At 41.9% G+C, this 18,657-nt stretch overlaps 1 protein-coding gene across 7 annotated transcripts in view; it reads left to right on the top strand.

Annotated features, from left to right (window-relative positions):
- The window catches only part of NEK5 (NIMA related kinase 5), a 39,954-nt gene that overhangs the window by 2,037 nt on the left and 19,260 nt on the right, over positions 1-18,657 (top strand). For all 7 annotated transcript variants that reach the window (XM_081943526.1, XM_081943524.1, XM_081943525.1 and 4 more), the window contains exons 4-14: positions 993-1,090; positions 1,966-2,049; positions 2,133-2,203; positions 2,724-2,810; positions 3,876-3,930; positions 7,659-7,859; positions 8,486-8,549; positions 9,845-9,966; positions 11,727-11,923; positions 12,022-12,088; positions 12,280-12,393. In XM_081943526.1, coding sequence (XP_081799652.1) covers positions 993-1,090; positions 1,966-2,049; positions 2,133-2,203; positions 2,724-2,810; positions 3,876-3,930; positions 7,659-7,859; positions 8,486-8,549; positions 9,845-9,966; positions 11,727-11,923; positions 12,022-12,088; positions 12,280-12,393 — 1,160 coding nt within the window. The remainder of the gene's footprint in view (positions 1-992; positions 1,091-1,965; positions 2,050-2,132; positions 2,204-2,723; positions 2,811-3,875; positions 3,931-7,658; positions 7,860-8,485; positions 8,550-9,844; positions 9,967-11,726; positions 11,924-12,021; positions 12,089-12,279; positions 12,394-18,657) is intronic.

Raw genomic sequence — 18,657 nt, forward strand, 5'->3', positions numbered from 1 at the left:
TATAGGTAGTCCTCTACTTACAACAGTTCATTTAGTGACCATTCTAAGTTACAAGGGCACTAAAAATGTCTTATGACCGTTTTTCCCATGATCATGTGATCAAAATTCAAACTCTTAGCAACTCTCATATTTATGACAGTTGCAATTTATGACGGGGTCATCTTTTGTGACCTTCTGACAAGCAAAGTCATTGAGGAAGCCAGATTCATTTAACAACCACGTTCCTAACTTATGTGACAAATGTGACAAGAAAGATTGTAAAATGGGGCAAAATTCACCTAACAAATGTCTCACTTAGCAACAGAAATTTTGGGCTCAATTGTAGCCATAAGTCAAGGACTACCTGTACTTTGGCTAACTCTTAAAATAGAACAATAAGAACCTCCTTCTAAATTTTCCTCTTTTGAAAGGCACACAAGTACTTTCTGCCAAAAGCTTTTTTAAAAAACAGATTTTGGAGATTGTTTCTTTGATCTCTAATACCCTCTTACTTTATGTTTCATGTATGTATGTATGTATCTATGTATGTATGCATGCATCAGGGATGGGTTCCGGCTGCCACTACTGCCTGTTCCCTCAGGGATGTGCTGAGGTCAAGAAGTTCAAGAAGAACTTTAGAGATCACAGGGCAGTTCTATTGACTAAGTAACATTCCAAAGACCTCTCTAGATCTCTCACTTGATGGTGGTTAGCTTAAGGATCTGAGTTTCTTTTAGATCAATATATTTGAAATCTTGGGGAAATACTAAATAGCTCTGTGAGCATGTATATTGCAGAATCAAAGTTGCATGCCTCAAATGCAAAATATGCTGTTAGTATTAGCAGCAGGCTTTGCCTTCATATCCTCCCTGTGAGCTTTTCAGTTGCATATCAGCCAGGATGGGACACAAAATACTAGACAAGATGGACTTTTGATCTAATCCAACAGGATTCTCCCTTTGTTTTATATTGTATTCTTTTTTTAAGTGACTCAAAACCTATTATGTTTTTAGAGAAAAATAACTTGTATATTATGATGGAATATTGTGATGGAGGGGACCTAATGAAGAGAATAAATATGCAATATGGAGTGCTGTTTGATGAGGATAAGGTAAGTTTGTAATTTTAGGAATATTTTCACTTTACTTCTATTCCCTTCACTGTTCATCACAGCAAAGCATTCAAAGTGGAGATCCTGGCTTATATTGTGTTTTATTTATTTATTGTACCATGTAATTATGTTTTAATAAGTTAGTATTTGGCACAATATATTTAGATAAGCCAAAATTTAGATTCACAATCAATAGAAGAAAATGATACAAATACAGTAGATAAAATCTTGGGCAATGGTGGGTAATTCTAACCTTGTCAGCTCCCAAGATTGCATACTTTCAACATGTGTTTCATTTGTAATAAAATAATGCTGATGAAAGGGTAAGGCAGTCTTGCCCAACCAGATGCTCTCCAGTAGGATTACCAGCTCCATCTGAAACCAATTCTGATTAGCCAATATCACATTATAGGAAGAGCATGTGGAGGTATCAAGATTAGAAGTATCTTCACAGGTGCTTTGCCTAATGTGATTTATAATACCATGTTTTGTGCAAAAGAATTAATGGATTTAAGGCAAGACTCAAAGCCAGGACAAACTAATATAGCAGCATTTTAGTCTCTAGGGACAAACTTCAAAATGGCTAGCTTGGAAAAACAGAACAATACCACTGAGTGAGAGCTTGCTTAAAATCTTTTGATGTATTCAAGTTTAGCAATCTCAAAAAAACTCAACAATAAAAATTCTCCCTCTTTCTCTACATACACATACACACAGAGAGAATATGTTCTAACCTTGAGATCTGAACATCTCTGTGACTTATTTTGTCATACTTCTGTTTTAAATAATAAACAGTTTTTTCATCCCCAAGACTGCATTCTTGAAGAAATTTTAATGTGTTGTATGAAATACTGATATTTTATCTTTATCTTTAGATCGTGGGTTGGTTCGTGCAAATTGCCTTAGGCCTGAAGCATATACATGACAGAAAGATTTTGCACAGAGACATAAAAACACAGGTAAGTTTGGGAGATAATTTTAGCCTCATCACTGAGACATAAAACACGCATCCAGTTTTAATTACGGTGTATTTTGTTTACAGAACATTTTTCTTAGCAGTAATGGAATAACAGCAAAACTGGGAGATTTTGGAATTGCAAGGATGTTGAACAAGTAAGCATATTTTTATGGACAATGTTATTCCCTTAGTATTAGGTCAAAAATGGATGAGTTTATTCTGCAGATGCTTTAAAATTCCAGTGAAAAGGGCATAGAATTGGTCAGATCTTAACTTTGCAAAATGTCTTAGCCTTATTGAAAAGAAGTGCAGTAAAACGTGGGATTTCATCTATGAGTTCCTTTTGCTCCCTTTGTACATGAGAAAAGGAAGTAGAAACAGTGCATTTTCAAACAATAATTTTCCCATGCTTGTATATTTGAAATCAGGAAACTCTTTAATATGCTCTAAATCAGAAATTGAAATCATGGTTTGAATCTGATTTTTTTTTAAAAAAAATGATACTTGTAAATTGTTTAGGCCTTGCTATCTCAACCAAGCCTTGAATGAATCCACATATAGGGCATTCTAAATGATGGATTGAGTTATGAATTTTTTGTAATTTCTCTAGATAGCTTCAGTAATCAAATTATTTTCAAAGAAAAAAAATCCTCTTTCGTTTGCTATTTTCTTTAGCACGATGGAATTTGCTAATACCTATGTAGGAACACCATATTACCTATCACCTGAAATCTGTGAAAATAAACCATATAACAATAAAACGTAAGTTTCAGAATATACCTCTATCTTTGTGGAGAGATGGTAGAATTGAAAAAAATGAGTTTTAAAAAATGTGCAAATTTGATGGTGACTCTTTTTTCAGAAATTGTTAAAAAATCTTCTACATTTAATAAATAATCCTGTTTTTATGCAATTATTTGTTTCTTCCAACTTTATTTAATAAGCCTTATTTTGGAGCATACAGTTCACTGTATAACTCCTCACAAGCCAAGGATCATTTTTGATAGATAATTCATTATACTGCTTTCCAAGTGGCAATTGACTTGTAGTTCTTGAAGGTCTTCTTGAAATGAAAAATAGCAATAAATATAAGCAATAGTATTGCAAGCTGTCTTTGCCTTCAGACCTTTGAACAATTCTCTATAGAATCTACTCTTAAAAGGTCAGTTTTCTTGTGAAGCACACATTAATTTTTTGCAGCTCTAAAATACCCTATTTATTGGCCCTAATAGCTGCTTTAATAATATTGTCTTTGCAGCCATAACTGGCTTAATTATAACCTTTGAAGAAGTTACCAAAAGCAGGTAGTCTTTCATAACCAAAAGCAGGTAGTCTTTGACTTATATCCATTTTTGAACCCAAAATTTTGGTTGTAAGTCATGGTGGTTATTAAGCAGGTCATCACCTGTCTGAACCCTATTTCACTATCTTTTCTGTGGCAGTTATTAAATGAAATCATTATACTTGGTGGGTCAGAAATTGGAAGTAAGTACTGGATACTAACAAAAACTGCTGAAAGTTGTGGTCAGGTGACTGTGGCACGCTGCAAAAGGCTATAAATGCAAGCCAATTGACAAGTACCCAAAATGCAACATGATCATGGAGAGGATGCAATCATCAGAACTTCAAAATCAGAGCAACTGTTTGTTAAGCAAGGATGATCTATAATAACAATGTGTTAAAATAATAAATAGTATATTATAAACAATACTAAAGAGAATACTAAGAATTAACTTTTTGCATAACCATATAGTTGGGATAGATGTTTTTTTGCTGGATTACTAAATATTGTTTCAATTCCTCTAATTATCTTACTTTCTTTTATAGAGATATATGGTCTCTTGGCTGTGTGTTATATGAGTTGTGTACTTTAAAGCATCCTGTAAGTAAATGTTTATACTGTCATAACCAAATATTTATCAAGATCATTTAGTGACAGCTATTAGAACCATAACTTAAATACAGCCTTTAACATTTTGAACAGTGTAGAAAATTATCAGTTTTATAGTACTAAGACCGACTTGAATTTTCCTTTTGAAATGAATACTCTATCAAAAAAGTTTCTTTAAATGTCTAAATTTCAGAAGAGAAATAGACAAATTCACAAATGATAAGGCCAATAATTTCTATTAGACATACTGACTACATAGGTTTTATTGAAAGAATATGTGTCTTGACGTAAAATGTTAGGAACAGAACTGTGCTGTGATATTTTTATCTTGCTCAAAGATTCTTTTAGCACTTCGTTAGCTCCGTAGAATAAAATAGTGGAGTTAGATGGGATTTGGGCTGATCAAGAATGGCTTGTATAGTCTTATGATTTCATTGGTAAAATAATAATAATAATAATAATAATAATAATAATAATAATAATAATAATAATAATAATAATAATAATAATAATAAAATATTTATTTCTTAGCCGCACCCTCTCCCGAAGGACTCGGGGCAGCGTACAACAAAACATAGGAAATAAATATACAGACAAACATACATATACCAAAAACATATACCGAGACATATACAAAACATATACTAGGAGGAGGTGAATTGGTAGATAAAAACAAGTAAAAACACAATGTTTAAAAACCCCTAAGTAAATTGGATGCAATTAAAATATCCCAGATAAAAAACCCGTCAGGAGCGATAAAATTAGATCAGAGTAGAGCCAGGCCAGCAACTTGAAATAGGTGGGTCTTGAGGTGGGTACAACATAAATTTCAGCATTGTTCATGGTTTTTTTTTAAAAAAATATATTCCAACTTGCATTTCGTGCATATTCTGTTCCTAGTTTCCAGTTCTGACTTTTTTAATGTTAGCTGTCATTTTACCACTGGTAATTTCAAACATTGTTTAAAAAGCTGGGCATATTCTTACTCATTTTTATGTTAATTTGTTTGGGAGGTGTTAGTCTTTCGATATAGCAAATTCTTCTGAGTTAAGGTTAGAGAATTAATTAAGAAAACTTAAAGGGAAACTATGATGGAGAAGGAACATTATCTGGTCAGATTTTCTTGCTGGGGCTGATGTTGGCCTACAGTTCACCTCTAGAGCAAAAATGAATTTAAGTGATTCTCTGTGAAGCCATATGAATGACTCTGCCCTTAATTCCCAGTAAAATCAGAAAATTAATAGGTTTTGAAAACTCAGATGTTGTTGAAATTATGTTTTGATAGCACAAATGAAATCCTGGACAGGCAAGGTAATAATATTTTATCAGTGTTCTGCATGAACTTGAGGCAATTGAAACAATAAACAGAGGCTGGCATATGAGCAGTATAAAAAATGAAAGACAAGAAACTCGGGACAGTTTGTGCGTTAGCCAAATACCTACCCCTTAACTTTTTCATTTTTTTAAAAAAATAAGTATAATTAATTGGGAAGCTGATATGATATATATTTAAAAGGCAAGATAAAAATATCATCCTCATCATTGAAAAGAAAATAGCAAGATTTTGACAGGGCAAGATAGATTGGAGATAATAGGGGACATCTTGGAAAGTTAAAAGGGATAGCAGGGAAGATTCTTTTTCGCTTTCCTTTGGGTAAATTATTGTTTTATTACTGCTACCGAGGAGAAATACTCCTACTGGCTACTTGCTGCATGCCAACCTTTCTCATTTATCAGCTGGAAGACTCAAATTCAGGAAACCCCAACTGGCACTTGCACAACTTTTATTTTATTTATTTATTTAGTTTGTCAAACTTGTACGAGATAACAGGTATAAGTATAAACACGTATACACTGTGTATAGACATGAACACAGGAAATGGGTACAAATAAATGGGGACAGTAGGACAGGGATGGTAGGCACGCTGGTACACTTATGCCAGCCCCCTTGCAGACCTTTTAGGAATAGGGTGAGGTCCATGGTAGACAATTGCCCAACATTTGCTGAACAACTGTCACATTGATTCCCTATGGAAAGCCAAATAGGTTGCTGAGCTCCCAGACATAGGTAGACATATACCAGTGACGTGCGGTGAGGTTTATGACTGGTGAGGCACTGACACAGTGCTGAGTTTCAAATATTTTTAGACTTGTGGACTTCAACTCCCAGAATTCCACAGCCAGGCATGCTCAGTTCCAATTTAAAGCGACAGCATTTGTTTTTCTCCTTTGCTCCTTCTTTCTTTTTCTTCTCCTTCCCCTCCTTCCTCCCTCTCTCTCAAATACACACACACACACACACACACACACACACACACACACACAAGTTGGATTGGACTATATCTCCTACCCCTTCCCTCTCTCACTCACTCTCAAACAAACCCCCACACATACAAAAGTTGGATTGGATATCTTTTCCAGTGGCTTGAAAGCAGCTCCTCTGCCATCCCCCCCCCCCCATTCCCCTGCTGCCTTTCCGAAACACCTCCACCATTGCAAATGCAGCCTGCTGTCTGGGTGGGAAATGCCTGGAACACAATAAAGCCCACCCACCACCTCCTGCTGGCAGGCTGGGGTGAGAGGAGAGGCAGAGAAGCCGGAGGGGAGCCGAGCCGAGCCTTCCAAAAGAAAGAGGCTGGGGTGTACTACAGCATAGCTCTTTGCCTGGCTTCCTGCCTCCTCGTGTGGTCTCCTCAGTGCTCACTTGGGCTCTTCCTCCCCAAGTGTAGTTTGATTGCAGGTGGAGCCACGTTGCCTTTTCAAACTTGTAATCAGTGAAGCTGGGCTAGATTTTTATATAGTTTTATCCAGCTGTGTGTGTGTGAGAGAGAAATGAATGGGGGCCTGGGGAGGAAGTCACTACACTTGGGGAGGGAGAGCACCAGTGAGGTTAAGCAGAGTCATCCACAGTGAGGCAGCAACTAGCTCAGCTTTTTCCTTTTACTTTTTTTTTCATCATGAGAGTGGTGAGGCTGTGCCTCACTTGCCTCACCTGACTGCACGTCACTGACATATACAGTAAATTGCCCCACACAAAAGGTGCCAGGCTTTGAACTATCATGTCAGCAATGGATAATTTTGAATAGGATTCACACCTCACATGGCGACTGCTGGGAATCCCTGTATAAATGGGGCATAGTATCCTCCCCCACCTATTGTGACTGTGATCACATCATGACTGACTGTAACCTAAGAGCATATACCGGTCCAGTATCTGATTTTTTTTATATAAATGATGCTGCTCTTCAATGGTAGATGGCCTGGACATTGACATTTGAACATAGATCGTTTTAACATTTATATTTTATTGTGTTTTACTAATCTAAATGTATTGCTAGTCCATATGATATGACATGTTAAATAAATAGGAATGGGTAAATCCTTTTCAGTGACCATTTGTGAAATAATCACATGGGCTCAATATTTTAGATGTTTTAATGGACCTTCTGGGTATAAAATAGAGAAGAACATACTTTGACTGCTGTTACAATAGTTCTTTTTGATAAGCAGGATGGTAGTTCATAAATAAGTGAAACAAAAGGTATCATAAATGAGAAATAGTAGATCTGAAATGATTCCAATAAATTGGGCAGTGCTATTACAAAAAAGACTAAGATTATTCTGCCCTCATTTGTCCTTTATTTTATGTAAGTACTTTTGTGTATTTCTGTTTAAATCAAGTTTCGATGTAATATATTGACTTTATTTTCATGTGGTAGTTTGAAGGCAACAATTTGCCCCAACTTATATTGAAGATCTGCAGAGGCCATTTCATTCCTGTGTCTGTGAAGTATTCTTCCGATCTGAGATTGTTAATATCCCAGTTGCTTAGAACATCTCCAAGAGATCGCCCTTCTATTAACTCTATTTTTAAAAAAGCCTTTTTGGAGAAGCAGATAAAGAATTATTTGCCACCTGAGGTGAGTATCTCTTTGTGGCTTAGAAAAACAAAATTGGTTAGTCCACTCAAAACCCCTTTATCTGCTAGTTGGTGTTGTTCTTTATCTATTCTTCTGTGGAAGAAGGGTTGGGTTTTTTTTCTCTTTTCATTATAAAACAGGCTTCCTCCTGATATTTGGAGGGCTACAAGCATGCTGACTTTCCAGAAGACTGTGAAGAGTAATACTTGCTCCAAGCACTGGGCCAGGATATTAGTTGCGCCCAAAATAAACGTAATTTTGACGTAAATCTGTTATGGAGTCTTGGTTATTGTTGGCTGGTTATTTTAACTTCATTTTATATTTTACAATTATAGGTTTATTTTCTATATAACTTTTTTTTGTTGATTGCCAGCTGACCAGGGTTATATATGCAAGATAGTTGGCATTATAATTCCCCCAAATACATAGATAAATTCCACATATATTCAGTTACAAAATAAAAATAGTTGGTATTGCTAGGTTTCCCCAGGACAAAAAATGGCAAGGAGATATGTTTGTTTCTCCCTTCATTGAGTTAGAATAAATTAACTTTTGGTACATTTACTTGAAACACACTTGAGGTAGCATAGAAATAAATAATTGCATTCTGTTATATTCTTTCCTAGATCATTGAGGCAGAATTTAGTCATACTATTATTCACAGGAAAAAATTATCACCTTCATCATCAGGCAAGTGATTGTTTATATTAAAAATAAGAACATTATACTTGACCATATGTATGAAATTTGTTTTACACTGAGATTGATTTTAAGATGGCCACTTTCAAGAAACAAAGAAGTTGTAAAATAACAATAGCAATAGCATTAGTACTTATATACCGCTCCATAATGCTTTACAGTTCTCTCTGAGCAATTTACAGAATCTATTGCCCCTAACAATCTGGGTTCTAATTTCGCCAACCTCAAAAGGATGGAAGGCTGAGACAACCTTGAGCCAGTCAGGATCAAACTCCTGGCAGTGGGCAGAGTTAACCTGCAATGCTGCATTCTAACCACTGCACCACTACGGCATGCCTCTTTTCATTAAGGAAAATATGGCAGAAGAAATTGAGCAAATATGGATTATAACTTCAAAGCTGTATTTTCCAGATATGTTCCATTGTGCAAGGTAAAATTAATAGGTTCTTCTGATTTATAGGAGAGATGAGGGACACTGAAGAAACTTGGGATTGCTTTAGTCAGGGATGACTCTTTCTTCAAGAAAATTTTATTAAAATAAATCCAGGTCCATGCTTAGTAAATAAATATTATTTAAAAACAAGCAAGTACCAATCTGCAGTTGTTACTGCAATAAGTTGGTTATAATAGTGAGGTTAGAGAGAAAGAAGGGAAAAAATCCCACTGAGCAGTTTTTTTTTTCTTTTCATTCTACAGAGAAGTTGATTTGGTGTATCCAACAGTATCTGTTGTGGTGGTTGTATCCCTTTTGTTTCTGTTCAGGGATCCTTCCAGAAAGCAGTTGATGACAATGGCTCTACAAAGTTGGGGTGGCAGGAAGAAAACCAGTTGAACCAACTTTTACGTTGGATGTTGGCAGCCTGGAACTTTACATCTTATATACAGTCAAATCCCTTGTTGTTGTAGAAGTTTGGCCTAAAGATGAATTTGGCTCAGATAAATATTGTGCTGACACATAACTAAAGACTTCCTTATAACTTTAAACTGAGCCATTGAACATAACTGGAATTTGATAAATTGGTGAATAGAATAGAATAGCTATATATTAACTTCCTAACTTTGTATATTATGGGGAAAAAATTATTTAGAAGAAACCTGGGTACATTATGGTAACCCAGTGATTCTCAACTCAGTATATGCTGCTGATTTTCAAGGGAACGGTGCTTTTTTCAATTGCAAAGCATAGAGATAACCTACAAGTCTATCAGTCCCTTTCTTAATAGTTATTAAATGTAGAATTAATTAGCCAATCATTATTTAGCTTATTGTTACCTAAACTCCTAAAGGTCAGAAACGAAGACTCCATGATTATCGCTGTCCAAAAATCAAGATGGAAATGCTTCCTAGAAAATTATTGCATAAAAATGAATGCTATTCTCCTTCAAGGATTCAGGATCCAATTATTAAGGTAAAAGTTACCTTTTGTTAAGATAAGAATTATATATTGCTAATCTTTTTCTGGTAGTCATTTCTTAATGACTATTCTGGACATAACTGTTTCAACTCCTTCCCTTGGGAGAGCTTTACAGAGCGTTGCATGCAAAAACAACTAGACACAAAGACCTCGTGACATCATTCTGCTGAATACCTAATTCCCACAATACTGTCATGTCTAAATGTATTTAGCCATATAGTATGGCTATATTATTATTATTATTATTATTATTATTATTATTATTAATAATAATAATAATAATAATAATAATAATAATAATAATAATAAGAAGAAGAAGAAGAAGAAGAAGAAGAAGAAGAAGAAGAAGAAGAAGAAGAAGAAGAAGAAGAAGAAGAAGAAGAAGAAGAAGAAGAAGAAGCAGCAGCTTTATTTCTACACCGCACCCTTTCCTAAGCAGGACTCGGGGCGGTGTACAGTCATTATTAAAACCAATATTTAATATATATTACTTTTATCCTTCTCAATTGTTCCACTACTTTCTCTTATTGGTATCATTATGATGATGATTATTACTTCGTTGCTTTGCATGTAAACTGAGAGCTTAGGCACCAGAGACAAATTCCTTGTGTGTCTAATCCAGAGGTGGGTTCCTACAGGTTTGGACTGGTTCAGCCGAATAGGTAGTAACTTGGTGGCCTGCATCTCTGGAACTGGCAGCAACCCAGGTCTGCCATGCCCCCGAACTGGTTCTCTTGGTGGCGCCGTAGGCACTGCCATCTTGTTTTTGACTTCTGCACATGCACAGAAGCATTTTTTTAGTACTGCGCATGCACGCGTCCCTGAGCGAACCGGCAGTAGCAGCAGCCAGAACCCATCCCTGGTCTAATCACACTTGGTCAATAAAGTATTCTATTCAAGTTCTATTCAGTCAGTGGTGGTTTAAAATTACATCAGCACTGAATGAATTGTATTTGATTGGTCCTCAAAATTACAGCCACTGCTATGCTCCCATGCTCACATAATCACAATTCAAATGCCTGGCAGCCTGTCTACATTTATGGTGGCAGGGTGTTTTTCAACTCCTTCCACCTTTTTTTCTTCCCACCATCTCTTTGCTTTTGGCCTCTCTACCCTATTTCTCTGCTGCCCAACACTGCTCTGTTGACCCCAAGTGCTGCCTGCTGTGCCCAAGTAAACTTCAATGTATTTTTTCTCCCACTGCTCCTACGAAGGGTGAGGCTTGGCATACCTCATCAAGCAGCAAGAAAAAGAAGATGGCAAAAATCAGCTGGGGCAGCAGTGGACAACAGGTGGGGTGGGGTGCAGAGTAGCCAAAATGACAGAGATGGGGGATGGGAGATTGAAGTGGGGATGAATGCAGCAAAATAGGGGAAATATGAGGTCCTCACCTAAGGATGGTATGGTCCTGGCCAAATAGCTGCAATCATTATAAAGGATCAGTGCTCAAATATTTAGCTGAAGGATTAATGCTTAAAGCTTAGCAAAGGAGGATACAGAAAAACAATTTGCTTGTTTTGTTGTTACATTCTGCTTTTGCTGAGCAGGAAACAGCATTTTTATTGAAGAGCTCAGTTTCTTTGTATCATGACAATAGTCAGGCCACACTATTTTATGTAAAATTGATTTCCAGTGGGCTCAGAATGAACCTGTTTTCATAAAATGAATGTCACAAGAGGTAACAGTTCAGCTTTAATCAATATTCCAATATTTTGGATTTTAATTAAATAAAATTAAATATTTAATATTTTCAGCCCTTGGGTCCTGCGTTTAAAATATGTGAGAAGCCAGAAGTCATTAGAATGTGTGGACATTATGACCATTATTACGTAAAACTGGCAAGCTTGCAGAAGAGAGCTTTGGTCCAAGATGACGATCCCTGTATTGGCCAGAGAATGGAACAATATTATAAGCAGAAAGGACAAGAACCACCTCTTCCTCCACCTCATGGGTTGTATTTTTTCCCTTATATATAGAAACATCTATTGATTTTTGACATGCCCCTTTTCTTTTCTGTTTAGAGTTTTCCATGACTGTTATGTTTTTCAGACCTTCCGAGTATCTTCAGAGACGATTTAATGCTCGGCAAAATAAGTTAAAAGTAGAGAAGCAACTGGTGAGCAATTTCTATAATCAAAGAAAAACAGATGGGAGGAAATGAACTTTGGAAATCCTATTCTTATTTACTGGTACTAACATGAAATGCTAGTTTATTATTTGTTCAGTGTAATGAACTCATAAAAATGAAATAAGAGCTTTTTCTAGACACTGCTCTTAGCAATAGTAAATTATTTTGCATTTCAATAGGGGCTACGGCCATCTTCTGCTGAGTTTTGTCAGCTGCAGAATCAAGAAATGAAGGAAGAACAGCTCAAAGTCTGTAATAATGCTCTTCCTCAAAACAATGAAATGAAAGAACAGGTAGGAGAGCCTGGCCAGAGCATTTGGATATGGGCTGAAGAATCTATAATTGGAATAATAGACCTTTCTACTTTTTTATTACTTGGTTGTAAAGAATATACATATTGTCTTTACAGGTAGTCCTTAACTTACGACCACAACTGAGCCCCAAATATTTGTTAGGCGGGACATTTGTTAAGTGAAATTTGCCCTTTGTTGCCACAGTTGTTAAGTGAATTGCTGCAGTTGTTAAGTTAACGACATGGTTGTTAAATGAAACTGGCATTCTCCATGGCGCTGCTTGGAGAGTCCAAGGAAGGGTTAACACAGCCTATCTGCCCAAAGGACTGAGTTGATTTTTTCCCCTGGTCACACCTCCTTTGCCTCCACAGGTTCAGTTTTAAAAACTCAGTCCGCCCTATAGGACGTACTCTGGGGAGTTCCCGGTCTTTGGACAAATAGGCTGGGTTCCCCAAAAAGGAAAACTATTTTTTAGATAGCATAATACTTATCAGGATTTTTTTCCCATTCCAATTCGACCTTTTTATTATTGGCTTTGCTTAAAATGGACTAAATTAAAAACAGAGGCATTGAAGGAGCCCACCGGTTGCCCTAGCAACGTACTCAGCTGTGGCCACTAGTCCAGCGTCTGCCGGCGAGTGCGGGGACGATCCTGGAGTTGGCTCGCCCCCGGCTGCTTGCTAAGGGGATTTTCAGCTGAATTTCGCCCTCGGCGGCGTCCTGGCTGGCTCCGGAGGTTGCGGCGGCCATTTTGGAAGCTGCGTGTTGGCGCGCTTTCCAACGGCCGTTTTAAACGTCTGGCTGCATTCTGGGCGCGCTTTTAAAGCGCGCGAAACTGGCGGCGGCCATTTTCTCTGCTCACTTTAACTGATAGCAGCAGGGAAAGCGCTTGGATTCTCCGCACCTCTCTGCCTCTCAGCAGATCGCCGCGGAGAGCTTGGAGTGTCCTGCCTGGGTCTCCAGCAGTACCGGAGCCTCTTGAGTGTCCCTTCGGCTGAAGGAGCGGCTGTGGAGTGTCCTGGTGCCTTCTTCCAGCCTCCAGAAAATTTGAAGATCTGCAGACGCTTTGGAGCCGGCTGGCCAGTGTCACTTACCCTTCTCCTGCACTTTGAATTGATCCAACACCCGTGCAGCCATGGCAGACGAAGGTTTGGAGCAGAGGGACGAGCTGGCTGGGCCATCCGCTAAGCGCAGTAGGCCAGATCCCTCGGGCCAAGGGAGAAAGGGTGGAAAAGGGGCTGGGGGAAAAACCCTCCATAACTCCTCAGGAAACAAGGGCCCCAAGCACCTAGGAGATAGGAGACTTGAGGGCTCCAGAGAGCAGCCTGACAAGGCCCAGGCCCCTTATCTTCCTCAATCCTGTGAGGCTGAGCTTGGCCCTGCCCTGAGCAGACGTGAGAGAGAGGACTCTCTCTCTAACCAAGGGGATCAATCTCCTTCCATTAGTGGTAGGGATTCCAGATCTGTTTCTCCTGCTGCATCTCTGGGTTACCCAGACTCCCCCAGTTCCTCGGTAAGGGACGATTTGGGGCCTTTCCCTGGCTGTTCCCACATGGAGGGGCCTTTAGCTCCCACTCATTATGCAAGGGGTTCAGGCTCTTCTAGGCCCAGGCCTGTTGAGGACAAGGGCCCAGCTATTTCGCCAGAAATGCAGGAAATAATTACTCAGGCCATCTCTCAGGGCGTGGTTGAGGCCTTGCGCCACATGGAGAGCAAAAGGGGTAAGGCCTCAAGGCCTACCTCCTCTCTAGCAGCGGGCAGGGGCCGTGAATCTGGTTCCCCAGGCACCTCTGTCACCACAGAGGTGTCCACATGGGAAGATGAGACTGCAGATGAGTTCCAGCTTTCGGAGGACGAGGATATGCCCCCGGACAAACCTGCCTTCACTGGTTTGTTCAAGCCTTCTCTGTTTAAGGCCATTCTGCACAAGGCTAGAACATCCACAGAGCTAGGGACTAAGCCTAAGGATAAGGCCTCTATCCCCATTCCTCAGGACCTTAAAGCAGGCCTATTCAGTGAGACCACTCCAGATCCGGAACTTATCCCAGTTCCTGACATGTTTATGGACGTGGTGCAGCGTCAATGGGTGCAGCCGGGGACCCTGGCCAACCCCAGTGGCGCAGACAAAACTCTGTTCCCCCTAGAACAAAAGTTGGAGGATGTGCTTAAAATGCCTGAAGTGGATGCTCCAGTGGTCTCTCTGACCTCCCCTTCTTCCCTCCCAGCTGACCTGCTGGAGGGCTTGAAGGCAGAGGATAAGAGGTCGGAAAAGGCCTGCCTTAAGACACACCAGGCGGCTGCCTGGGCGATCAAGGCCTCCACCTCCTCTTCCTTCTTCACGAGGGCTTCCTTGTTATGGCTGCGCCAATTGAGATCCAAGCCTCCCTCCGAGGCATCTCGCTGGCGTCATGATCTGGACAAAATAATTACAGCTGTAGAATATTCTGCCGACGCTTCCCTAACAGCAGCAAAATTCGCATCCAGGATGCTCGCCTCCAACGTGACCTCACGTCGCTTGCTATGGCTCCGGCACTGGCAAGCCGACATGAAAGCCAAATGGAAGCTGGCCTCAGCTCCCTTCAAGGGGGGGTTCCTCTTCGGGGATGCTTTAGACAAATTCATAATAGAGACGAAGGACAAACGCAAAATCCTTCCGTCTACTTTCAAAAAGAATGACAGAAAAGGTTCTGGATCCTTCAGGAAGCAGCCTTTTCGTAATCAGGATTCCGCCCAGGCCTCCACCTCTTCCTATTCCTATCAGAGGCCCTACAACCAGTCCACTGACAGGGCACAGGACAGGGGTAGTTTTAACCCCAGGGGTAGGCAGCAAAACCAGGGCTCCTTTCGTAAGCCCTTTCGAGGGGGAGGCAACAACCGTCAGTTCAGGCGTGGCAAGTGACCACCAAGGGATTGCTCCCATCGGCGGCCGCCTGCAACTTTATGCAGATCGGTGGGAGGAGATTACCACGGATTCGTGGATCCTAAACACTGTCAGGAAGGGGCTGACTCTAGAATTTCTATCATTCCCGCCCCGGACATTCATTCGTTGTCCTGTAGCCAGAAATCCCATAAAAAGATCCCTCATGCAAGCAGAGATCGATCATCTTCTCTCGATAAGGGCAATAGAGCCCGTTCCCCCAGAGCAGGAAGGGCAGGGATTTTACTCCATTCTATTCCTGGTCCCCAAGAGCTCGGGGGGGTGGAGGGCCATATTAGACCTAAAGCGCCTGAACCGGCATCTGGCCTACAAGCGCTTCAAAATGCAGTCCCTCCAGTCCATTCTCAACTGCATTCGGCGAGACGACCTGCTCACCTCCATCGATCTCAAGGAGGCGTATCTGCATGTGCCCATTCACCCGGCTCACAGGAAGTTCCTTCGGCTGTTCTACAACGGCAAGCATTATCAATACAAGGCACTGCCGTTCGGACTCTCTTCAGCTCCATGAACGTTTACAAAGCTGCTTGCAGCTGTGGCGGCCCACCTGCGCAAGCTTCCCATCCGTCTGGAGTGCTACCTCGACGACATCATCATTCACTCGAGGAGCCAATCACAAGCAGCAAGGGACATAAGTGTCACCATTCGCACCTTGCAGGATCACGGGTTCTCTGTGAACTTAGAGAAGAGCCACCTGGTCCCTGCCACTCGCATACAGCACCTGGGCACCATCATAGACTCGGCCTCGTGCCATGTTTTCCTGTCTCCAGACAGACTATGCAATCTCAGAGCCAAAATCCGTCAGTGTCGCAAGACTACCACAATGCCAATCGTCCATCTATCCCAGTTACTGGGAATAATGATATCTTGCATCAATGTGGTTCCCTGGGCGCGTCTTCATGCCAGGGAATTGCAATGGTTTCTCCTGCCGATGCAGAGGGCAAAGGCAAGCAACTCGCCCAGGAAAGTTCGACTCCCATTGAAGGTGTCCCGCTCCCTGAAATGGTGGCAGTCACGGGCAGTGGAAAAGGGCTGTCTGTTCAAAGAGCCCGACAGGATAGTTGTCACTACAGATGCAAGCCTCTTCGGTTGGGGAGCGCATTGCCAAGGTCAGCTGGCACAGGGCAGATGGTCTCGCGCGGAAGCGGCTCGAAACATCAACTGGCTGGAGCTGAGAGCTGCCAGACTCGGTCTGTGACGGTTTTGGAAACAACTCCGGGGCCACCACGTGCTTCTGCTGACGGACAACATTGCCACAAAAGCACACATGAACAGGCAGGGTGGCACTCATTCCAAGAGACTCATGGCGGAAGCAGAGGCCCTGGGTCGTTGGGCAGAGCTTCACTTAGCGTCGCTGAGAGCAGATCACATCTCAGGCACCAGCAACGTAAGTGCAGATTGGCTGAGTCGTCAGACACTCGACAGCTCCGAGTGGAGGCTGCATCCGGACCTGTTCGACCAGATTGTGCAACGGTTTGGCCTGCCACAAGTCGACCTCTTCGCCACGGCAAAGAACACTCACCTGCAGAGATTCTTCTCTCGGTACCGGTCTCATCAGGCGGAGGGGACGGACGCCCTGAGGTCCCAATGGCCTCCCGGACTGTTATATGCATTCCCGCCTCTACCTCTGATTCCACAGGTAATCTCCAAACTCCTGAGGGAGAGGGCGGAGCTCATCCTGGTAGCTCCATATTGGCCCAGGAGATCCTGGTTTGCGGATCTGACCGACCTCTCAGTGGAGAGACCATGGAGAATCCCTCCACAGAAGGTGGTACTGACACAGGGGGCAATCACTCACCCAGAGCCCCAGTGGCTCCAGCTAGCCGTCTGGCGCTTGAGGGGCAGCTCCTGAGGGACCTACACCTCTCGGACAAGGTCATTCAGACCATACAGGCTTCCAGACGACCGGCCACGACTCGAATTTACGAAGCAACTTGGTCTGCGTTCTCCACTTGGTGCGAACAGCGGAACATTGTGAGCGCTGAGGCTTCTGTGCCTCAGTTACTGGACTTTCTTCAAGCTGGGCTGGACAAAGGTTTGGCACCAGCTACACTTCGGAGACAGGTCGCGGCTTTGTCTACCATTCTGGCGAGGCACCAGCCTCAGACATTGAGTCATCACCCCCAGATCAGGAGCTTCCTAAAGGGGGCCTCCAATTTGCGACCCCAGGTGGTGCATAGATACCCAACCTGGAACCTACCATTTATTTTACAGGCTTTAACCTCTGCGCCCTTTGAACCGTTGAGAAAGTTTTCCCTTCAGCACCTGTCTTTAAAAACTGCCTTCCTGATAGCTATCACCTCGGCCAGACGGGTGTCGGAGATTGCGGCCTTCTCTGTCAGAGAAGAACTTTGTATCATCCACCCAGACCGTGTCATCTTACGTCTGGACCCCACCTTTTTGCCAAAGGTAAATTCTCCTTTCCACAGAGCGCAGGAGGTGATACTCCCGAACTTCTGTCCCAAACCGCAGCACCCCAGGGAGCGCGGTTGGCACAAACTGGATGTGAGGCGTGCTGTTCGAATCTATCTGAAGAGAACTAAGGACCTCAGACGTTCTGAGGCCTTCTTTGTATCCTTTCAACCGGGGTCGTTGGGGCGCAAGGTTTCCTCATCAACTATTGGGCGTTGGCTCCGGGCCTGCATTAAAATGTCTTATGAACACCAAGGCAAGACAGTTCCAGCCCGTGTGACGGCCCACTCCACGAGAAGCGCGGCCACGACTGCAGCATGGGCGACCCAGGCGTCCATCCTGGACATTTGCAGAGCTGCTACGTGGGCATCTCCAACGGCCTTCATCAGAAATTACAAAGTGGACTCCTTTGCCTCCGCCGAAGCCTCATTTGGGAGAAGAGTATTGCAACAAGTGGTCGAGGCTCCGGCCAGTGGTGACATTTCCCTCCCTGGGACAAAATAGCTTGGGCATGTCCCTTCCTTGGACTCTCCAAGCAGCGCCATGGAGAATGACCGTTGTCTTACCTGAACGGTCATTCTCGGGGCGCTGCGGGAGAGTCCAAGACCCGCCCAGGGTTCTTAACTAAATATGTGACAATTTCCGTGAATTTGCAGGAGCATTGAACTCCCTCGACGGTCAAGACTTCGTTTTTAAAACTGAACCTGTGGAGGCAAAGGAGGCGTGACCAGGGGAAAAAATCAACTCAGTCCTTTGGGCAGATAGGCTGTGTTAACCCTTCCTTGGACTCTCCCGCAGCGCCCCGAGAACGACCGTTCAGGTAAGACAACGGTCATCCTCATTGACTTTGCTTGTCAGAAGGTTGCAAGAGGGGGATCACATGAGCAATGTTCCCTCTAATTTTTTTTCAGTGTGAG

Source organism: Natrix helvetica (genome assembly GCF_964273705.1).
Source record: "Natrix helvetica genome assembly, chromosome: 2".
Classification (NCBI taxonomy): domain Eukaryota; kingdom Metazoa; phylum Chordata; class Lepidosauria; order Squamata; family Natricidae; genus Natrix; species Natrix helvetica.